The sequence below is a fragment of the Topomyia yanbarensis genome, chromosome 1, assembly GCF_030247195.1.
Source record: "Topomyia yanbarensis strain Yona2022 chromosome 1, ASM3024719v1, whole genome shotgun sequence".
In the NCBI taxonomy this organism is placed as follows: domain Eukaryota; kingdom Metazoa; phylum Arthropoda; class Insecta; order Diptera; family Culicidae; genus Topomyia; species Topomyia yanbarensis.
This window is the reverse complement of record NC_080670.1, coordinates 143534608-143559939: the sequence shown is the minus strand read 5'-3', so window position 1 is coordinate 143559939 and position 25332 is coordinate 143534608. Positions and strand designations below refer to the sequence as shown.

The window sequence follows — 25332 nt, the reverse complement described above, 5'->3', positions numbered from 1 at the left end:
TCTATCACGAAATACCCGAAATCAACCGGTTTTTGCAGTACAAAATGTTTTGTTTCCTCCGCGAAATAATTCACCACCATTTTCAACGGAAATAGAAAGATCAAGTAATTTGTTTGCTATCCAATTCGCCGTGTAAATTTGAATGTCACCCAATTCAAACGTAACGGCAATACCAAAGCAGCAGATCTTATGTGATAAGCGGACCCTACACGAGACGGAAATATTGTCAATAAGTATATTGACAAGACTGCTTCAATCCATCAATTCCATTTAAATTCTACAGAATCAATATTTTCAAGATGACCTTACACCATCAATATATTGATCAATATATGATTTATTGTCAATATTTCCGCTCGTGTAGGGTCCGCTATACGTCAAACATCGACCCTTTAGAAACTCTAAATAAAAAACACTTTCTGAAGGACATGCGTTACCCACGTGTTGCATCTGCGCGTTGCGTGTGCTGATATATGAACTGCACGCAGTGGGCGTCCTAGCAACGATTTGCAGAATATTTGAAATAAAATAATTGAACCAAACATTTATAGGACAAGGTTTATCTTTAGGAAAGAAAATGAGCAACACCACACAAACAAGTCGCTTAAAGTCGACCTCTGGATTAGACGATGGAAAGTCGGATATTTCCGATAGGACGGAAGAAAATTTTGAATTCGATTCGTCAGAAGACGAAGAAATTTCGATGATCTTTGGTTTCAAGGAGGAAGAGGCACGTCAACGGTTGATCAGCTTTCCAAATTCAACCCGTTTGGTTATCAGTCCAGACCTGCAAGCTGAAATCGGGATGGAAATTGGTCAGACGATTAGCGTAGAACATCCGTGGATGCAGATAAAAAAGGAAGTTCTCGAAGATCATGTTCCAGATAAAACAACGGAACAGCAATTGTTGAAGGAAAAACTGAAAGAAATGGAATCAGGAAAGTTGATTCTTATAGGATATTCACCACAGCTGTCAACAGAAGATGACGTCTTTGTTATATTTGTCGATGACCGTGAAACGAAGGAAGCTGCTGAACTCATTAAGCGAATTGAAATGCTCGAAAGACACAAGGCACGTGGTGTTATGAAAAAACGCCCAAAAAAGTGGATGGACAATGGCAGCCATGAAAAGGTACAGATAAAAATACCGGTTCTTGTTTCTGGGGCTATTAAAGTTTACAAGTAACAATTCACATTCTGAGGGGGTTTTATTCATGCATTACAGTAGTTTTTACAAAAAATGGATGAGTCCTTTGCAACAGAGAACAAACATTCATCTTAAGCTTAAAAGTCGAGTAAAACTTTACTTCCCGTTCAGAGGTAATTGGAATATCGTCACCAAGTTTGCCACCGTTGCCATTTTGTTTAGTGGGCGTTTTTGACGGAAATGATAGCTAATCACATATAGGATTTTCGATTGATTGACACCAATGTAGTGGAGTGCACTGAAACTGCACCGTTTTTGCACTTTCTAGCAGAAGTGCAGAAAACTATTCCATTGACACTTCTGCTAGAAAGTGCAAAACCAGTGCACTCCACTACACCGGTGTCAATCAATCGAAAACCCCAATAGAGAATTCAAAATCGCCGCCATGTAAATCTCAAGTTGAAATAGGTATGCTACGCGCAGAAAAAAATCAGTAAGAATAAATAAATTTTGGTTTAAATCAACAATTTTCCTGTTTGATATAGTGATAAACAAGATTCAGGTTTAATTCAATCAATACTATTGCTTGAAATTACCAACAGATTCATTTGTTGGTTTTTCAATAGTTTCAACTAATATGTCGTTTGAAACGTCAAAAAAATCTTTAGTATTAACCCAATGAGAGAACAACTCAAATTTAATTGAAAATCATAGATTCTGTTGCTTTTCAACCAAGGGATCATTTTGATCTAACAAATTTTATTTTGTTTCTACATTGCTTCTGCTTAAAATGCAAACAGAAGTATTGGTTGGACTAAACCAATTACGTGCTTTCGAGAAACGCTGATTTCGGTTTAAAACAATCTTTCGTCAAGTTTGAACTTCAACTAAACGTTTTGTTGTTTCAAAAAGGCCTGATTCTTCTGCGTATAGCACAGTCACTACTTACTAACGTCACTCTTTCAATGGGTATTCGTTCGAATGTTAACACAAGTATTATAAACTTATTTGTTCAAACATTGATGTCTATTCTCTGTGCTTCTGGTTTTATCATTGCTTTCCCCAATTCGATGAAGTCTTAAATTATATTATGAAGATCTCATGAAAAAACCTGTATGAACTTTGCCATTTAGAAATAGAATTGACCTTGCCTTTTTTTTGAAAAGGGCCAATAAACAAAATGACTGTCTCGAGTAAAATGGGTTTGAAATTTTGCTAATATATTTCAATCTGCTATTTGAAAACGTTGGCGAATTTTGTCAAAACAATGCACACATTCGTTGTAGTTGGATCTATATTTTGATAACATGCATTAATTTCTGGAGATTTTACTTGATTTGAGCGGATCTTTGCTCAAAAAAGATTATTGGCCCTTTACTTTCACTGTAAAGGCCGTTCACATTGGACGTTTACTTTTGGCCCTTTGCCAAACTTCAAATGTTTTTTGGCTTTTGGCTATTATGTATGTTTTTATGTTTTAGAAGGTATGCTGAACACATTTAAAATGTTCATAGCATAATTTCACGCGCATTTGATTAAAGTATTATTGAATTAGACGAACAGGATTGAGAAAAGTTCTAGTTCTACTGATTTGTCCGAATTCTATTATCAATCAAGATATTGGAGCAATTTACACCTTGTATGTTTTTTACGTATTTGACAAGCATACATTGCTTACTGGATATTAAACTCGATAGATTTCGATCAAAAAGTTTATTGGCCTTTTACTTCAATCGTTTGGCTTTTTGGCCGTTTCCTTTTAGCCCTTTGCGTTAAATTACTTATTGGCCTTTTACTAAACTTATTTTTTTTACGTCTCAAAAAGAGTTATGGACATACTCAATGTGTTTTAAGCGTTAATTCAATTAGCTGGGTATTTGAATGCATTGTCGTTTTTATATTTTGCATATTTCTTCGATAATTTGAGATTTTTAAAAAGAGAATGCTAAGAAAAATACTTTCTTCTGTTCTACAATAAAGCACTCGATTTTTAGAAATTATGTTTGATTGTGTTTAAGTCATTTTCAAACGGAAAAGTAAAGAGTCAAAAAACCAAAATTGGCCGTTTCCTCGAGTAAACGGAGAACGGATTATCGCTATGAAACTAATATTGGCCGTTTACTCAATATAGCGATATGCTTTTCAAATATATTTTTATGGCATTTGGGTTTTTACAGGTGATAATACTTCGAATAGAGATCCTGAATATGAAATATAACGAAAATCCCAAATTTTGTTTATTGAACCTTTTCAAAAAAGGCGAGTTATGAGCAATTTTAATAGACACTTTAATTCTCTTTTAGCACATTATTTTCCAACTTTCGAAGAGTATACTGCCCATATAAGCATAAGAGTCCCATATGGATTTTTGTCGAAAATGAGATATCTGTTGGATTGTATTCAGCATCACCACTGAATCATAATGCACACATAAGATTACCAGGTTTGTTCAGAAAATATCGAAAAAAATACAAAAACATGATTGTCCCATCCATGAGGCTTAATGAAAAATGTAAATCTTGAACAGCGTTTTTCTCGGCTTGCTGTTTTTCATTATGGGATTCTTTTGCACATATGGGCAGTATATCTTAGGTAACAATTTAAGCTCTAACGCTGATTTGTAGAGCTACACTATTGTTCTCTCCGAGGAGAAAATCAGTTTGCAAGGGTTTCAATAGAAAACACGATAATATTACATGTAGCCAGAGTCGCAAAATGTTTTTTTCATTTGCCAAAATCAGGCGAAACTGACGAAAGAACGAAGCTTCTTTCCATACCACTAGCACTTTGCGAAATCGAAATTGAGACAACGGGCTAGGACAAAGCAAGCATGTAGCAGAGCGTTTTCATTATTCTCTCAGCACGCTCGTTTTCGCTTTGAGATTCAGAATGATATTGGTAACTTCGATATTAAGCTATCCATGAGACGTTTCTGATCAGCTGATTATTTCTTCTTTACTTATTCTGACGTTACTCCGAGGGGTGCGACGTCCGACAATATCGTTGATTCGATCCAACATCAAACGAATCGGACTAACAAAGTTGTTTGTCGGACGAGTTTTTCTGTTCGCAGTAGTATACTTGTTGAAAGAACACACCGCTGAATTGTCAAACAAACGTCTAATGGATTGCCTTATTGAGCTTACTGCTGGGGAAACGAAAATACACTAGTAATGATATTTAGTTGTCGATGCTCGATTCTGTAGATTTGCGAACTAATGATGGTATTGTAAAACGGAATCCTGATCGGTGTGCATATTTCTCATTTTAACTATGTTCTAGTTGCATTATTAGATGCACATTGCATTAATTTCATTTAATGAATGAGAATCGCAAATTACTGAGCATGCATCAAAACGAATTTGAAATTTCGGATTGTCATAGGAAAACGAAAGTCGCTGCTGCTGCTACTCGTTTTCGTAGAATCGAGAGAGGAGGGAACATCGCCTTTATTGTTTTATTTCTTCATGCATTTAGCGACGAAAGAGGCAAGGAAAGGACGAAGATGAATTCTCTGAATTTCGTCGTTCATTGAATAGGTATGAGAATTTTAGACTCTGCGTGTAGCATACCCTATGCTATGTTAATCTCCTCATATTGCAAACGTCATGTTCATCCCTTCTGGATTACCCATGACATCATTTAAGTCATTATAAAACAGCCAACACTCGAACATTGGTCCGAGTGCCTGTAACACATTCCAAGACCATCCGAGTTGCTGACTTTACAAGCAACCATAACAATAAATCATAACTTCCTTCCTTGGTGCGCATTCTTAACGCACATGCAGTATTTTTGAGTTGTATAAACAACGCAACACCAATAACTTATGTTTTTCTTTTAAGGCGATTTGAATTTAAGTATGCATGTCAGGTGTTTGGAAACGAAATCACAATTGAACCCTCGCCGGTTCTTCTTCAAAAATATAGATTCATTAGTAAAACTCACTTCAATCGAGTAAGTCGGAATCCGAAAAGTCCCACTGAAGGTCTGCAAGTCAGGACCCGAAATACATATAAAATATGTACGTTACCTAGGCTTGATCTGGTACACCTCAAAATTACGATGTTAGCCGAAATCATATTTGTCGATTTAACAATTAGATATTTGGATGCACGTATCCGGAAAAATATCAAATATTGACACTTAGCGAAGATTGTATATCAAGAAGACTGGCAACTCTGTGCATAATCTGGAGACAGTAACAGCAACGCCACTTGCGGGTAAAAGTGGTACTTCCCATAGTGATGCGCACACACATATACACTTTTACAATAAGCTTTCTACCTTCCTGCTCGTTTGTATGGGAGAAGGAATCGGGCTTTAAAAATATCGTTATATAAAAACTCACCGATGTAGTTTTTTGGGCGGCATATATTTTTTTTAATTAGCCTCGTTTTACGAAGCATGTTCTGCATCGTGTGTTGTAAACACCTTATTTTTCGGTGTAACATGGTTCCGGGAATACCCTGGAGGGTGTGGCTAATTCGACTAAAAAGCCTTCAAAATGTAATTCAGTGCACTCGTTTCGCAAACTCATGAAGTTTAACATGTCGCAAGATTGGTTTTAAAATAGGCCCTTGTCCTCCTTACCGATGGAACCTGGCTCCTGGAGTACCGCGGGGTATGGCCAATTCGACCAGCAAACCTGCAAAGGACTCCAGTTCACTTATGTTTCAAAATCATGAAATTTGACATGTCGCAAGGCGGGTTTGACCTTCTTCCCGGTAGGACCAGGCTCTTGGAGTTTCCGGGGATGCGATCAATCCGACAAAGAAGCCTTTAAAATGTAATCCAGTGTTTGGAAAAATCATAGAGTTTGACATATCACAAGACAGGCTTTAGAATGGATCGAAAATTGCCCTCATTCGCTAGTTTCCCGCTTATTGGCGAACACGTTGCCACTCATGGTACCGTATACTATTTTGGGTTTGCCGCCGTCGTCATTTATATTAAGTAAGTTTTTGTGAGTGTAAACTGACGTACTACACTTGTGAGTTTTCTGGGCCTCAAAGTGTTTTTAATTGTGTGAAATACTTATCTTACTCCCGTTGAAATTGAAGACAGTTGCTTTCCGAATTAGTCGAGACGAGATCGAAAAAGTCGAACATAGGGCGGATTGAAAGCAACCATGAGTACCAGTTGCAAGTCATGCGATTCTTCCATTAATGTGTTTGAGAGAATTACATGCCGAGGCCGTAGTGATTCAGTTTTCCATCGCCTTGTATTCCTGGTATGCAGCTATCCACACTAAATTAAGTTTCAACAAGAACCTGTACTGGCTGTGTGATGATTGTGTTTACCGTTTCAACACATGGGTGCAGCAATCCGATTTCACTGGTCCTATCGTGGACACAAAAAAGTTATGTGAGACAGTAGACAATCTAAACGCGGTAGTCTCAAATCTTTCGAGCCGCATTGAGACTCACTTTCCGGCTAATTCTGGCTCTGTAGCTCAAAGAGGGCTGTTTGTCAAGCGATTCCCGGTGGACCAGCCCACTCCAAAACGAAGTCGCGATAATAAAGCAAAAATTCGCGCTGATTCCGCAGCTGTCTGTGGTACTAGAGCTATTCAGCGAGAAATCAGAACAGTTTCTGATGACTGGATCAGTTCTGGGTTTATCTGAGCCGCCTCGACCCGAGCCATACAGTGGAGGAGATTGTTGATATGCTACAAGAATGCCTCGGAATAAGCGACACACCCATAGCAATTTTGTTGGTCAAAAAATATACCGATCTCACGAAACTCAATTTTCGTCTCGTTCCGAGTTGAGCTTCCAAGCGAACTAAAGCACACTGCACTCAAAGCGTATACTTGGTTCACTGGAGTACTGGTTCGTGAATTCAATTTGGTCCAGCCAAAGCAGGATAGATTTCGTTAATGGGATACCGGGATGTACCGCTGCTTGTATTATGCAAACCCTCGACCCCCGCCACAGTCCAGCTACTGCAGCCAATGTTTACCAGTCCTCCCGGTCCTGTGTGCGGGAGTGGAGAAAGGGTCTTCCAAACATCCCACTGCGGTAAGTATCCATTCATTATGAGTAATGCAAGCGCTGGAATGTTCCTCTATACCAGTTTTCCGTAAATCGCATCGTATCAGCACCAGATACCGTTCTTCCTGCCAGCGAACCGCAGCTGTTTAGGTAAGGTACCTAGTCCAGCTGTATTGTATACATCCCACGTAATCTCGCTTCTTCGGTCACTGGAACGCACACTTGACGCCAGTCGTGAGGAAGCCCTTAGTCCCCCCCATCACAGTCGAGCCCTTCCTGCCAGTGACCAGTAGCCGTCGCGGTCTTGTGGTGCATATGGGATGAGGGGTCTTCCGCAAACCTAACGCAGTTGATGAGATCATGGTACCAGGAGATTTAAATCCCCCTAGTATTTCATGTAAATCTTCCCAACTGATTTCTTTATCCTTATTCGGACCATTCTATTCTCCACTCAGGGGCAGTCAAGCTACTTGAAAGCTATAGCATAGCCACGTTACTACAAATCAATTCTATTGCCAATGAGAATAGCCGCTATCTCGATTATCGTTTTGCCAGCGATCATGTCTCCGCCACATCAATAGTGATGGCCCCCTCTACTTTAGTAAAACCAGCGATAGATAATCCTTTATTGAACGCCAATATTGATAGCAGTGTGTGTGGTGTATGATTTCGATATTTCACCGCTTTCTGTCACCTACAATTTCATTAAAGCCGACCATCGCAGTATCGCAGACCTTTTTTTCCACCGAAGATGTCAAATCCGCAGTTCAACCTTTTTTCAACGTTCTTGTTACGTTATTGACAGGCACGATCCGAAGAAAGTTCACCATCGAGAAACCGGCCCTCCAAGGAAAACGAGTACACTGCGACTGCTAAAGTCTATCAAGAGAGCTGCCATTCGGAGGTTTACCAAGTATCGTAGAAGTACTCAGAGACTATTACGTCAGTCTCAACCACGCATACAAACGAGCAAGTCAACACTGTTTCTATCGATATCAACAAAATATTCAGCGTCATGTCAAAACGTTTTTGGACATATGTGAACGAGCAGCGCAAGGAATCTGAACGAATATGTTCACAGACGAGGCATTAACTATTGAGCAAACCGAACTCGCTGCTATCAGAGCTCCACTTGTTGCCCAAACTCTAGGTGCTATCGATGTCAATGCAACGATGATTACCAGAGCTTCTTCTCGACTTAAGTTATCTTTCAATTCGACACCTCACGGGTTCCCCTCCGGTATTCTGAAAAGGCACATCGAAGTTTTGGTTACTCCACTTCTTCACATCTTTCCAGCATCTATTGCTAGAGGTTTCTGCATCATCACTGTAAGCAGCACAGTGTTTTGCAGTGATTTCGATCCTACCTCACAGACCGAGATATAGCGGTTGTCATAGGAGATTGCCAGGCCCCTACATTAAATTCTACATCAGGAATACCTCAATGAAGCCACTTGGGACCGTTTCTGATATACTTTAATGATGTACATCTAAAGCGGACCCTACACGAGACAAGAATATTGTCAATAAAAATATAATAAATATCCGTCAATCCTATTTGAATTCTACAGAATCAATATTTTCATAGTGTCCTTACACGATCAATATATTCATCAATAATTGGTTTATTGTCAATATTTCTGCTCGTGTAGGGTCCGCTTAATTCTGAAGGCTCCACGATTGTCCTTCGCGGATGACACAAGAACGGCGTCGACAGAATCAAGGCCGTCCAACGCCGGTTCATACGCTTTGCACTCCGACAGATTTCAGCTGCCGAGCTACGAAAACCGTTGTCAGTTAATACAGCTCGAGCCCTGTTAATCTCGGATTTACTGTCTGCCAGGGTGGATTGCCCTACAATCCTCAGACACCTCGATCTTCAAGCTGGCTTTCGAGCTCTGCGCAATAACTCTCTTCTGCGAGTCCCGTTCAGGAGAACCAACTATGGACACAGAGTGCTGTTACCGGACTCCAGCGTGTGTTTACAGTGTGATGACGGCTTTTGACTTCACCTGACAAAGAATTCGATTAAAAGTAAAATAATGTGTATTCTGAAATGTAATTAGTTTAAGTAACCACCATTGGGGCCAAGGGGTCTGTTGGTGATGGTACAACAAATAACTGTTCGGTAATATCATTTTTAAGGAAGAAGGATTCGATTTATTTTAACTACCGTCTACTAGAAATAGACATACAAAACGTCTCCTACGCAGTTATGGTAAAGCGTCTCGAGCAATGGGATGCATCTTCAGGATAGCCAAAAACTTTACGGATGTTTTTTGTCTCAAAAGAGCAGTACAGTCTGCTCTTTATCCCGATCAATCTTAGAATATTGCTCTGAAGTGTGGAGCCCAAGCTATAATAATGGCGTTGAGAGAATTGAAAGTGTACAACGTCGCTTTTTACGTTTCGCGCCCCCTAGATTGCCCCTAGACATCCAACTACCTGGCTATGCAAAAAGCGATGTTTGTTGTTTCAACTGGAGCCCCTGTATGTTCAAAGGAATACAGCGAAAGCATTGTTCATCGCGGACACTTTGCAAGGTCGTATAGATGTCCCAGCAATTTTTGAACAGATCAATATAAACGTCTCACGACGAGCATTACGCAACAACAAGATGTTTATATTATTATTCAGACGCACTAATTACAGTATGCATGGAGCCATGACTGGTCTATAAAGGATTTTTAAACAGGTTGGTAGAGCTTTCGATTTCAACGTGTCTAGACAAACTCTGCGTCAACGATTTTCTAGACTTTTAAATCAATCTATTAACAACATTTTAAACAAAAACTTCTATTTTTAACGAAAAATTTCGCCTTGATTGAAAAATTATCTCAAAAACTCAAACGTAGGAGCTCAGTATTTTTAACATAGAATGTGTAGACAAAGTTTGAAAGAAATCGGTTAAGTAGTATTTGAATAGCAGGTAACACCGAAAATCATGTTACTTTGTACCAAAAGCTGCGTCATTGTGTCGTTTATCGATATTTTTGCATAGAAAAACTACAGCATGTTACTGATATGGTACACTATAATGTACAAAAGTTTTGGTCAATTCGCTTCACACAAAGCTCTAAAAAAATTCGCAAAAAAGATATGGGTTTCTTTCCACGCTGAAACCCTTAGACCCCCCCCCTCCTTAGATACAGAGACCAGTTCGAATATATTCACGCAAGCTAGTTCAATTGCACACTTCATATTTGGTGATGCCGTATTAGAGGTTTATTTGGAGTTTCCCCTCGGAGTGGATTTTGACAGTTACAATTGTGATGTTTTGTGGTATTTCCGTGCAGGACATGAGTTTTACTGAATTGACAGTGGACCACACAATTGAAGTCCAAGATACCGTCATAATTATATTGGGATATGCCAGTATGGGGACTGCAGTGTTCTAGCGAATATTTGTTGGCAAAACAAGTATTTTAAACTTGTTTGTTTGAACCTGGATGTCTGTTCTCTATGACATTGTAATATTTTTAAATTTTAAATAATCTGATTATCAAACAAAACAATTATTAATATATACTAGAGCAGGAATAATAACTGATAGAATAGTTGCAGGGCAATAAGTATTCGTGGACATTACGGTTACCAGCGCTCTCTGATTTACGTTACAGTCGATTGATCCACTTCAAACCTAGGACACCCAAGAGAAGATCAGCAAGAAGACAGAAGCGGGACCAATGCAAAGCTTCAATTGCCACACTAACGACTTAGCACGCGTTGTTAGAAGCAGGATACATTGTGCTAGACAAAATAGAGGACTTGATTTAACACACTTCGAGGCAAACAGGCGCAAAATTTAGTCCTCCTCCCAAAGATCGGTGTTTAATTGGCAGACAGTTGCCACTTTGTCTGATTTTGCCAATTTTGCTTCGCGGGACGGACCGAGATCCTCTAAACTATAAGCTGCAACCCTTTCAGCCCGCAAAAAATAAGAATCATTAAACTCTTTACAACACGTTGACAATGGATATTGTTTGAGACTTATGAATCATGTTTTGTTTTTCTTAGGTTCAATGTTACATTCCCGTAAAGCGCAGCAACGTAGTCAATCTTGAAACCCAAAGCATTTTTCCGGTAAAACGATGCAACTATGAATTTTCTCATCGCTTCGTAGAGGATGTTCGGGACGGATACGTGGAACTGGTGCCAGGGAAAAAGCGATTCGATAATGTTCAACGTAAGCAAGTGGATTTTTCTATTCAAACTGGTCTTCCAAAAATCAATCAACTTCAGCAAACGGATCCGACGTTTCCAACGAACGCATGGTCACAGTACCTATATGAAATTTCCGAAGAGGAAAGAGAGGCCGCAAACAAAACTTCTGTTGCTATAGACAGTAACAAACGAACACCGGAGACTAACAGTTATGTTCAAGAATTACTTAACACCCTAGAATTCAATCAAGTTGATATGTATAAAAACGACTACCCCTTTATTTCAAAGAAGAAAGTTCACAAATATCAAACACCTGTAGTAGAAGAATGTCTATGCTTTGCCGATCGTTCAAAATGCGGAAACCGCTATGTATCTGCCATCGATTGGCATCCTAAATTATCTGGCCTTTTTGTAGCAGCTTACAATTTCGAAACGGTTTGTACGATCGTAGATTTGGAGAAAAGAGATGCCGATTCAGTTGACCCTATCAACAGGATAGTATTTGAAAAATGCCCCGTATTAGTGTGGGGTTTCGATGACACACTTACTCAAAAATTGGAGCTACGGACAAACCGTGAGGTTACATCAATTTCTTTCTGTCCCTACGATGGTGATTTGCTTCTGGGTGGTCTCACCAATGGACAATTAATTATTTGGGATTTGAAAGGACAATTAGATCGTGTCGAAAAGGTGGAAGATATGTCACCTAAGCAACTACTTTATCGCAAGGAAATCAGGAAACTAATGGGGTGGTCAAATTTTGAAGAAATCGATCGTACAGTAGAGCCGGTTGCCATCAGCGCTCTTGATAAGTCACCCAGAAAGCCAATTACTGCAATTAAATGGTTGCCACGAAATTACTACTGCGCTACAACAGGACAAGTTCGTGGCCATGCAGAGAAATTGCATCGTTTTATATTGACGGCATCGATGGATGGATCAATCTGCTTCTGGGATTTAGATTTCACAGTTCCAGCTGTAAAGAAAGCGGCACAGACTTCCAAAACAGTGGCGGATAGCGATATTTCACCCTATCAGTGCTTGGATAACGTATTCTATCCTATATTTCGTATTAAATGCGATATTCCAGTCACTTCCGTATCAATCGATGAAGCACAATACAAATTCATTCCGATATCCCATGAACACAGAAAAATGGATATTGGTGCCAGAATTGAACATCAGACCGAACCAATAGCGATAGAATATAATATGAAGATGGTGATTGGTAGTGTGATGGGTGAAATAACTCATGGCAACTGGGAGGGACACGACTTCGATCAAGGCGCGACAACCAACGAGGAAAATTTAAAGTCAAAGAAGAAATATGCGTCTATACATGATGGGCCAGTACTCTCTATTGACAGAAATCCCTTCTGTCCAGATATATTTCTTAGCATTGGTGGACACGTTCTCGCGCTATGGAGTGAAACTTGCCACACTTCGGCCATTTTTTGGCGAAAGAGAAACGCAAGGGTGACGGCGGGCAAGTGGAGTTTGAATCGACCATCTGTATTTTTCATCGGAGATAGCAATGGTGATCTGGAAATATGGGATACCGTTGGTAAGTGGAGTCAAAGATAATACTATTTACTATAACTAACCAGTACTTTTATTGCATATATTTTGTATATTCTGCAGTAAGAATCGATGCGCCATGTTTGGTAACAAGTTTGGGTGGACATATTCTTACATTTATGTCGCAACACAAACTGTCAGCTTCTAAGAAATTTCTGGCTGTAGCGGATTACAACAGTAACATTCGAATTTTCACCATTCCTTCCAGTTTTTCGGAACCTGTTCCAAATGAAAAATCGGTAATTATATTCTTAATAACCTTTTCACTACTAGCAAAACACTAGATTAATACATTTGAGGTAAGCTATCTCATTCTGCTATTTAGTATAATGCTGTCTCTTATGCAGTATGCGATTTTCTTTCACGAAAGAGCAATTATACTGATAGTGACATGAGCCGACACTTTAGCTTTCAAACCTTGGCTTTATATTGACATATTAACGTTTTCAAACAAATTTATTAAAAAATCATTGTCTGTATGATTTGATAGAAGCAGATGAATAATAATATGGTTGAAGAGCCATATATTTATCTCAGTCCCCATATTCGTCTTATTTATTTGAACCGGTTAGAGCAACGCACAGTGGCTGGAAGCCGGACAAAACCTCAAAAAGCTGAATTATTGATATTTTATGTTTTTGCTAAACTTTGTCCTGTATTAATGATATATATTAAAAAATTCATGATTATTGAATAAGAACACGATTTTTAACATAAGTTTAAACGTAGTTTATGTCCGAACTTTTTAATGATTTTCATTTCCGAAACCACAACTTCTATGTTCACTTCAAATGCATGTTGCTGGATTTTGGACCGATTTTAGCACAACTTGTTTCATTTTGTAGGGAAACGAATAAATTGATATTGCTTAGAACTATGATTTTTTCGTTCAATTATGCGTGAGGTGGCCTGATCAAAAATACTTTCTTCACTAATGTATTCTGTGCAATCAGGCGAAACAGTTCGTAACAGTCAAATATTATACATTCTATGGGAAATTACTTGTACTTTTCGAATATTATGGTCTTGCTCTGCGCATCGATGCACAAACGGGTTTAAGGAAGTTTAAAATTTTTGTCAATGATATGGAGGCGCATGGTGTTTTGTGCAAAATAATTAGGAAACCTACAGTTAACCAACACATTATAAAATGGATTTATAGTAGTGTTCTTCATTTCGTATAATTTTGTTAATTGTTATTTGTTGATTGATCAGTAAAGGAAAATCTATCAGAAAAATGGGATCATGCCATAAGAAAGGTTCGATGACACTGTATGGAAAAATGAAAGTGTCATTATATGAATTTTGACATCAGAAAGTTGCTGAGTTGTGCCTCGGAATTGGCTTAACTTGTAATTTTCAGCCAAATTAGACAACATTTTAGGTTTTGTCTGACTTTTTTCGATGATCCGCCGCTGTGCTACGTCTTCGTTAATGCAGTGGATCGTGCCCTGGTGTGGCCGCTTGAAGAGTATGAGGCTGGTTGAGTTTCATCTATAAAGGAAACTCTGTATTAGTAGGATCGTAGCTCTAGTCCCGCGATTGTTCTCTAAGCTAGGAGTCAACCGCGGAGTCCTTTTAAATAGAAAGCAAAGAATCCGCAAATGGATTGTGATGCCAAGGGTTTCACTTTGCATGGCACCCCAAGCAACCAAAAGTTCATATAAGGGAGTTTTACGTTCTAATAGAGGCTTAAGCAGTTTTCAAGTTCCATTAAAGATTAAGCAGCTTGAAATGATGCTAATAACTTTATGTGAACTTTAAAGAGTGCTTTTTAAGTATCATCCGAACTTCACGCTTATAATTATATTGCGACTAATCCGTAAGACTTGATACTTCAGAAAAGTTGTTAAGATCATTGGGGTGGATGTCCAGAAGTAGACAACCGTGTTTCATAGAGTTATAAAATCTAGATTTTCACTGGAAGCATTTCCGTAGACGCGCAATGTTGTAACTATATTACTCCGACCGTTACTATTTGAAGTGGCGTTATTCGTGGTTATCACATTAAACCAAGTTTTTCGTGTTCATGTACAATATAGCTTTGGACATTATTAAAACCCAAATATTGTTGCCTATTTCTAGGGATGGAATGATCATCGAAAAAAAAAAATTATAAAATATAGAAAATCATTAAAATTAATGCAATCAAAATAAATAAAATTATAAAATGAGTATTACTGTATCGATTTTGTTGGTTATTTTCGGCAAATTTGAGACTAAGAAAAACGAAAGCAATGAAATTGAAAGACGGGTAGGTATTCTAGAGAGAATCAGTTATAATACGGTGTGTTTGGTAGAACAATTTTATTCGAAAAAATCGGCATCGCTAAAACTTCAGCATATGATAGAATGAGCTTTTCCCTTTCATTTGAAAGTAAAATTAAAATATTCTGTCAGGGACTCCAGAGCAACTTTTTATTTTAAAGTTTTTTTGTTTGAAAACTTAGGTTTTTCAATGAAACTGTTGCATATTTTTGCCCCTAGGTACTTTAGACATTCAAATATTACCAAAAGTGAGAATCTGATGGACAATTTCATTGTGTACAACTTTGTAGAAAACTACAACGCGATTTAAAATCGCCAGAGAAAGCTATTAACTTTTTATCGAAGCCAGAGAAAGCTATTAAATTTTTATCTAGATTCGAGCGGGGCCTATTGGTAAAGAAGGAAAACATTTTCATTTGCAAAAAATGGATTGCCTTATTTTAACAGTGTGCTCAGAAGAAACTGAATGCTAGCAAAGCAAGGAGTTATAGAGATGAGTAGATAAAATTTGAACGAAATTAAGCCCTTTTGAAAGATGCTGGGTAAGGCAGCAAAATGAAACCGTTGTTTTCTGTCACAGATATATTTGATTCTTCTTTTTTATTTCTTCACTTATTCTGGAGTATGCTTGATATAATCCTGAATCAAACTTTTTGCTCGTTAGCATCTTGTGGGATATATTTGGCCTAAATTTTAACTTTATATTTGATCAACTAGATTAGATATTCAGTCATTTGATTTTATTTCGATTGAGAATCCTAATTGACAGTTTCATGAATGATAGAAAAATAATTCGATGAGATTTATGTTCAAGTTTGTTAAGTTTTGGGAATCGCTGTACATTGAACAGAAATCGAAATAAATGAGAAATAAAGGTTTTATCTATTGTACGAAGATAGTGATCTCAATATAAAATATAAACCTTTATTCGAAAGACGTTTTGCTGTTAATGTTTCCAGATTATCAACTGAACTGGCAACTCTGTCTCCTTGATATGTTTTGTCTTTGCTATTATCCTATATTATGAGGGAAATCTTCAATAAACAGACTAGTATTACTTTGAGAATCTACTGAATGTATGGTCAAGCCTGATATTTTCTTGTTCGTTTTCTTTTGTGATCCGTGTTCAACGAGTAGGGGAGAGGGGGTAACAATGAAACACATTTTTATACGATTTAATTTGATGATAATACATGTTATTTGTATAGCTAAAAGTGATACTTAGTTTCACTCTGTTGTTAACTAATGCATATATATTTTCCAGCTGGTAAAATTCACGGGAAATAACTTTTTTTGGGTAATCAACAGTCGGTGGTAAAATGTACCAGTGAGCCCCATGGGTAGGAACTATGAAACACGACGTCGTCTACAGTGAAATATTCTACTTGCAAATTTCATTCTTTTGTTTTGACGAATAAAGTTCCTAAAGCTTCCTATTAAAGTTATTTTGAGACGCAAATTGTTTGTTTCCGCAAGATATCACTATATCATCGCGTAATATCGGACCACCATATATGCATATAATATGCAATCCTGAAAGAGGCGATAATTTCTACAAAACTTGCCCAAATTGACAAACTTTCCATTTAATGAAATGTATTTATCGTGGAAAATCGGAACCCATTCACATTTTAATATAGATCACAAAGACAAGAAATTTTCACTGTTCCCCATATATCATCGTTTCACAGCTACCCAATGGGTCTATTTATGAAGATTGTCAAATTGCACAGAAAAATGACAAGTTACCAAAAAACTTTGTTCGCGGCAAATGTTGAGCATAAAATTTTCTACAAATAACAGTAGAATAAACATTTTTCTGGCGAACGGTAACTCATAAAAATGAAATAATGATTTTTATGGCAAATTTACTCTGACTGTTATAAAACAAACAAATATCCATTAAAAGAGATAGAGTTATCAGAAATCTTCCAAAATATAGTAACACGTGTAAAGAATTAGAAACCATGAAATATGAGGGAATGAGACGATTATGTTCATGCATTATGATTTTATTGCGATTGTTTCATAGTTCCTGCTGATCCACCGTTACCCTCTCTCCCCTAGCGACTCCGGAATTTCTTCTTAAAGGGAATTATGAAATTTGGTTTTGTTCTTTTTTCTAAGATTGTGTGAAGTGTGTTCGATTTGGAAATAAAATTTGAGGACAAGCAAAACTCTGCACCTATAAATTCTGATAAAATGAATCAACCCCAAAAGATAACAAACATGGATCCAAAACTCGAAGAGCTTTTTTCTCTTTCAATCATCTTTCTTTTAATGTTGATAAGGACAAACAGGATTCTCAATCCAAAATTACAATAAAATCCGTCGCTTATTACAATGACTCGAACTGTTTACTTTAGTTCATTCAAATATAAAGCTTTGAATTTAAGCCAATTGTATTTTATTAGGCAGAATATGATCAGGTAGAAGGTTTACATTAGCTATCTCCTAGAGCGAGAAAAGAAATGAAAAAGGCATGATAAAATCCGTCACTACATTAATCAACACCTTGAAAATGTATATGATTATCGAATAAATTTGGAAAACACCTTTCCACACCTCTTTGTTCATAATGTGTCATTTTCGCCCAAGACCCGGAGGAATCTGAAAATTTATTTTTTTCTGCTGAGACTGGGACTTTGTATACATTGAAGTTTATCTGAATTTACTGTTCATTTAAACCCAACATTTTTTTGTAAGTCCTTGTTAATCGACTTCTTAACCCATAGGCCCCGCACACACCTAAAAACTGAAAAAAATTTAATAACTTTCTCGGGTGATTTTACATCGATTCATAGCATTCTATGAAGTTGTAGACAATGAAATCGTTCATTAGATTCTCACCTTTAGTATTTTTTGAATGTCTATAGCACAAATTAGTAGTAAAAATGCGAATTAATTTCATTAAAAAACTTGTTTTCAATCAAAAAACTTTAAAATAAAAAGTTGTTCTAGACACCCCGACAGAATATTTAAATTTTACTTTTAAATGAAAGGGAAAAGTCCATTCTTTCATATCCCGAAATTTTACGGATGCCAAATTTTTTTGAATAAAGTTGTTCGACAAAGACACCGTAATAAACTTAGAACGGAAAACTAGGACTAGGCAGGCTCATATGGACATGATCGATAGGAAATGTGAAGAAACCTTTGCCTTCTGCTAAGTAGGAGTTGGGCGTTGCACACAAGTCTACCGCAAGGTCTATGCTAGAAATAACTCATCATCAGTCTCAAATTTGCCGAAAATAACCAACAAAATCGATACAGTAGAACCTTGCGGCAATTTAAACATGGTAAAAAATGAGTATTAGTGGATGAATGGACAACACTACAGAGTTAAAACATGTTATAACAAATAGCAACAAGAAAAACGTCATCAAGATAGCGTTAAAACACGTTTTAACTCGTAGTGTGAACGTAGTATAAGCTGGGATCATATACATTAGGGTGGCACAAATTTTAGAATTCAGTGGAACCTATCTAAAACTACTTGCTATACGATCTCATTCAACCATGCAAAATGTTGATTTGATAGGTTGCACTATATTTTAGCACAAATGGTTTAAAGTTTGTATGTGATTTAACATGGATAAACGATCAACATTATTTAATATTTTATAGACACGTTCCTATGTATTCTAAAAATATATGCTATGCTAATTTCGGTAGATACGAGTATCATGTACAACTTGCCCGAAGAGTGCAATAGGCTACGGCTTCTGGTTCAAAAGTTATTCTTTATACAACGCTTAAGTGTCTACATCGTTGGTGAAAATTGAATTTATCTGGATACTCTGGCTGATACTTCAATCAAGTCAACCGTGATATGCTAGCCATAAACTGAATAAAGCAGCTATCAACATAGGCGGTTTTATAGTTCAGATGCGAGCGTCAAAAATAGACAATCTGAAGGACATGTTCGATTCTTAATTTTAATATTTTAATTTATTTTTTTGCTGCCTGTAAAGTGTATATAAAATTGTTAGTTTCAAAACAAGTAATAATGGAGATCATAACGGTTATTTCTAACGCGTTATTTTATTTAAGCAAAGTTATATTCTATAACGTTAGATGCTACTCCAATCTTAATCCCTGGATGATTCGTTCAAAGGTTTTGGTTAAAATAAAATCGTGCTTTATAGCCGGATACACTCTTACTGACTTATAGTGACAGATATTGCCCGACTTACTCAATTAACCTACCTTCAGTTCACGGAGTACTCTATAGCAGTTCAAGTTCCAGCCCCACAGGGATGTAGTGAACATCAGTTGAGCTTCAAAATAACGGGAATCTTTCCCGCTTCAGTCTCGTTTCAATTTTGATTTGCTCAACGTATATTATTGTACACAAAAAAAAATCAAAAATAATTATGTTACAATTCGATCCCAAGTCCTTTAGATCACATGTTTTGGATGATACCATCTGGACCATATTTCCGCTTTACATCAATGGTATAACTGGTGACAACAACAAATACGTCAAGGTGTACTAGATTGAAGGTTCAGCTCGCCGGGTAGCCAGAGACAGCGCTATTTTCATAACATTCAGAGCAACGAAAGTATAATTTTGCAATAACTAATGAACCAGTTGTCATAGCTATGAACTGTCTTTAGAAGAAGTTGTTTTACTTCACTGAATCTATAGCATGTAGCATACAATATATTTTTCAGGGGCACCAGGCGGCATATTTATGAATTTAATGAAAATGTATTATTTTCTCATAGTAAACTCCATACAAACTTTGAATCATTTGTGCTAAAACATGCTCCAACAGATATGACTCAGATTTAGCGTAGGAGTTCGTTGAAGAATTACGAATAATTCTAACTTGGTTCTGCGGTATTCAATTTTTTTCATACATCCTCGTGCCACCCTAATATACATTTGGTGCAAGATCAGATGTGCCCAGTAGAGCTCCTTCGACGTCTCAAAAACCAGTTCCAAAGGAAAGTCCGTGCTCGATTACAGCGATTCCGATCCCTCAAGATGATCGACCGATGGTGTCGAAATGCTGGAAGAGCTGAGCAGCTGTAAGCTGCAGTTGCAGTAAAGAAGGTTCCGATACAGATCATGAACTTTAAAAGAGTGAATGAGATAATTACTTACTATCACTGTCATGTCATGTTACTAGGATTGACACATATACTACCCATGACCGGATATTTGTCCCGTTTTCTATCCCGTTTCCTATCTTTATGGGATTGGTTTGCGATCATAGGCAGTATATTAAATATATAATTCAAGGTTCATTAACTGTGTGAGTTGGTAATGGGCCTGTTGCCTTCGACCGAAGACTTTATATCAAGAAGACTGGCAACTCTGTCCAGAATCTGGAGACAGTAACAGCAACGCCACTTGTAGGTTAAGGCGGTACTACCCATAGTGATGCACACACACATATACTTTTTACATTAAACTTCCTACCTTCATACGATAGAGGTGCTGCAACCTCTGTCGCCTCTTGTTTGTATGGGGGAGGGAAAGAGATATCAATCTTCTTAATATGTAGTCTTCGCCTTCGACTGGTATGACCCATTCTCTTTAGTTCCGATGTTTTCATGGCTGGCTGGTAGATGTGTGTTCCTACTTACAAGTGGATTGATCAATTCACTCGCATGAGAGAACATGGGGATCCTACTAATTGTCGAATCTTTTGATCGTGAGACAAGTTCGAGAAGGTAGCTCTGGCATTTTATTTTCATGATTATTGGACTCGACCAATCAATCCGGCTCTTGGAAATGCTGAGTCGCCATTAAGTGGTTGATATTAGTCTACTAAAATTCTTGCATACGTACTGGTTTTAAGGAGGTTACCGCGAAAAACGTCACTTAACGTTTGAGCGAACAGAGCGACATAGTTGAAGTCTTCTGTAAAGGTGCATTTCCTACAATATTACAGAGGACGGAAAGTTCTATCTATCTGCTTCCAGAAAATAAAAATCATATATGTCTTTACACCTTAATTTGGAACATGAATTTCTGAACAATGGCCACAACAACTTTTTGAGGAGTACCGTAAACCGGGGTGACATTGATCACTTTTCGAAGTAATCATTACATATTTCTAGACGCAACACTTTTTTTTCAAGTTTAATATTTTTAAACCATGTACTGATGTATGGAGAATAAGATTGGATGGTTTTACCTAAAATTGTCCGCTTACAGCTATTTTTCCAAAAATGATTTCAGGTTGAAGTCCGTTTTCGTATTCCGGGGTGACTTTGATAACCTGCATGTTCACCCACATTAAGTTATTAATGTCAATGCTTTTCATTCAAATGTTTGTTTAAACTAATTCTGGAAAGATGCTCATTGTTAAATAGATGTTATTTAGTATTATACAAAGTATTTCAATGTACTGTAAAATTCTAGTAACCAAAATTCCTATGATTCTTGTCCAACTAGAATAAAAGATTCTGAAAACTTTTAAAACTGCTAAAATTGTTTTATTTCAGTGCTTTATCGATGTACAAATAGTTTCATCCATTCTAACACGTTGGAATATTGAACAATAAAAAAATATTGCGAATTTTAGCTTAAAACATTTTGAAATAATTGCCAACTAGTTTTACAAAAAATGTATTTAAAATAAACAAACTCTTAAAACTAAAGTTGGTACATCTCAATCTAAAGGAAAATAAAAACTCGCTTGTAATTTATTACTTTTGCTCAAATCTGAGATTTAAATAAAATAAGGTAAAGTGAAATTTCGGTTTTTTGTAGTTTTTGTACCCAAAAACCGAACAATATACTCAAAAAGTATAACAAATCAGTATTTTATAAGTTTAGAGTAAAAATCAATTCAAATTAAAATGATTCGGTAGACTATTCTGGTTTAATAAGCGATCTAGGAAAAAAGTTTCGAGTGATCAAAGTCACCCCGCTGATCAAAGTCACCCCGGTTTACGGTACACAACTTTTGGTTAGGTCGTTCTATAATTAAAGGCATAAAATTGTACTTTTTGAACCCTGTGCATTTGCTCAAATGTACACAGAAAAAAATATTTTGTAATTTTAAGTTTATTTTCATGCACATAATTGGAGCATGAATATAAATGTAAAATTAAGTTCCACCACAAATACACACGACTTGTCGTGCTTTCTTCATCTAATTTTATTATAATTTTACACGTGGATTGAAAATTACAGTTTCTTTAAACGGAAAACCAATGCACTTCAATGTATTTTTACTCGAATAGTGCTGTAAAATGGATGACATGTAATATTACACGAATGAAAGTGTAAAATTGTATGCTGTTTGATTCTCCAATTGATTTCAACGTAATTTTCAATCAAATTTTTGATTCAATCGTTGTATGTTTACATTCGTATTGATTTACATGTCGTTTGAATTTCATTATTTTTTGGTGTGTAGGGCGCTTGATTCGAATTTTTACTTCGCTCAACTACGAGTATTGCGCGTCTTTCACGTTACTTTTTTGTACTAAAACTCTTCTTAGATGCACGAAAAAATAGTGACAACTATTTAAATGCATTGCTAGCTAATCAATAAATTAATGTGACATAATTACTAAGGAGATGAATAAGGGATATCTCGTGAATGATTTACAATCTTTCCGTACATTGTCGCAGTTCATTTTGCTAATATATTTTACATATTTACAGAAGTTCAAAAAATTTATTCAACACGAACTTTCTCGCAAGAACGCGCAAGACTTATGGATTCAAACTTATTACGAAGCACACCACGAATCGATTGAGGCTCAGACTAAAGCGAAACGCGAAGCCAAAGAACTTGCGGAACGTATGGAAATTGAGCAAAAAGAGCATGCTGAGTTCCTGAAACGGCAAGCTGCTGAGGAGGCTAAGAAAAAAGCCAAGATGGATTCGGAAAAGCGGATCGATCTTGCCAAGCGATTAGAAGCGCAATGGAGACAGAAAAGCTATAAACGATTACTACACAGTATGATGGCAAGAAGAAACATCAGCCCAGGGCAGCTGGCAAAACAAATGCGACCAGAGAAGGAAAGAAGGAAATACAATGAAGAAAAACGCGTTGCCATCGTGGAGGATTTTGCACGCATCGAAGATGATTACAAGGAGGTCAAGGCACAGCTCATACCAATAGAGAAAGTTACAATGACCAGAGCTGAACAACTGAAGGGAAGCATGGATCGATACAAGGAAGAGATATTGGATTATCAGCGTGTAGAAACAGAAGCCAAACAAGTTTTGCAAAGCTTTGAACTCCCTTCAGCTGCAAGTTTTGCTGATATCTTAGTACGAGGTAGACAGAGAAGAGAAATAATCAATCGTGAGTTAGGAGCCAACATTGAACACTTGGAGAGCTATGAACGAAAAAAAATGCAACGAGAACTAGGAACCAATGAAACTCGTGGTGAAACAGAAAGCACCACGAGCCTTGACACGTTGCAACGAGCTCGTGTAGTCACTTTTATTGATGACATTCCTGAGGAATTGCGCAAACAAATGGCACAAGAACAGGAACTCGAATCTCCTCGAAAGAACACACCGGTTAATGATGAATAGCAAAAGGTGTGACAAACAAGAATGAGTGATTACCGGTTTTGTGTTAATATTCTACTCATCTATTTAAAATAAGCGACTGGCGTTTCGTCGGTCATCGAACATTGGTTTAACATTCGAAGCATGTAGGCTGGTTAGTGGGGCATGATACAGTAAAATCAAGCGTGTTTTCTGGAATGTTTGGCTAGTGATAAACTTCGATATAATATGTGTGTGTATTTACGCTTAGTTAATGTTTTCATATCATTAATGCAGATAAAATAAAGGGATAAAAAAATTAATGCAGATAAAATAGAGATCCCTGTTTTTTTCCTAAATGTAATCAATTACAAGCGATCTACTCTTCCCAACAATCTGATATTTAAGACCAATCTTACAATACGGCTTTATTCGCATTTGTACATCCATTATCTTGTAAAATATGATGTAACATTGCGTATACTATTTGGTCGGTGTTAAGTCAGACCGGACTAAGTGACAATAAATTGATTTCGAGAAAAACGAGTTTAAAGTTTGAATCGCAGCATCCTTTACATTATAATTGGAAATTAATTTCTGCCATAATTCTTGTTTATTGTTACATATTTGAAATCTGGCAAAATTCGAATATAGATGAAGAAATTCTCTATCCATTGCTATCATTATCTCATTTTTTGATGTTTTGCGACTTAGTCCGGTCTGACTTAACACCGACCATTTAAACTGTCGATATAGATTCGTGTGATCCGTTTATTTAGTTATTTATTCGTTGAGCAATCAGGCCCGTAGCCAGAATTTGGCTTCTGGAGAGACATATGAATGTAAGAATGTTATCTGTAATTTCTATAATTTTGATGACGAGATGATCGATCAAACTGAATGATATTTTGGAACGATTTTTCTCTATTCCGAAACAGAGATAACGACAAAAACTACAATCTATGCGTGTTACGCAGCGCACCTGGGTTCGACTCCCGAACCCGCACATAGGATTAGAAATTTCTCATAAGAGATTTTTCTAACCCGAAGAGGCGAATGACCTTAAGGTTAAAACCTCTATAATCGAAATAAAAAAAATCTGCGTGTCAGTTTTGTCAACATTCTGGGTTTAATTTTGTCAGTCAACTTTACACATTATTACTCTGCAAATCAACTTGCATCGAGTTGGATGGCATAACAGACAGGAATATTTCAATGGTCAAGTCCGAGTTAAAAATTCTAGAGAAAGTTTGAAAGAACAAAAAGTCGAAACTTGCGAAAAATTTTGCAGGTGATTTGTAGATTCGGTGTAACAGACACTCTCCAAATCACTTCTTGAGTAATAAACTGCAAAATATTCAAGATTAAATTTTTTTTAGACTGATCCGGCATCCTGCAGCAGCTCCCATAGCATGTTGGATTTGTACGAAGTAAACAACTTGAAATTTCCAATGAATTCTAGTATGATGATAGCAATTGGTAAGCATGCCAAAATTATGGAAAGGGAGCTGAAGAAAATTTGGAAGATTACAGTAAAGTAAATAACAAATTTCTATAAGTAGAGTGAACATAAAAATGCGAGATTAGAAAAAAAATATTTAATAAATTATAATAAATTAAATAATAATTATTAAGTCAAATTTAATTAGATGTTCTACATTTCCTGAAAGTCTGAAGAAGATCAGTTACGGTTGGTTAGAACTTGT

General features: G+C 36.9%; 1 protein-coding gene across 1 annotated transcript; it reads left to right on the top strand.

Annotated features, from left to right (window-relative positions):
• The first annotated feature begins 569 nt into the window (after positions 1-569).
• Positions 570-23934, top strand: LOC131675954 (dynein axonemal intermediate chain 3). The gene is made up of 4 exons (XM_058955079.1): positions 570-1132; positions 11161-12871; positions 12949-13124; positions 22787-23934. Exons 1-4 carry the CDS (start codon positions 578-580, stop codon positions 23669-23671), a joined length of 3327 nt encoding a protein of 1108 aa, XP_058811062.1. The 5' UTR covers positions 570-577; the 3' UTR covers positions 23672-23934.
• The last annotated feature ends 1398 nt before the right edge of the window (positions 23935-25332 follow it).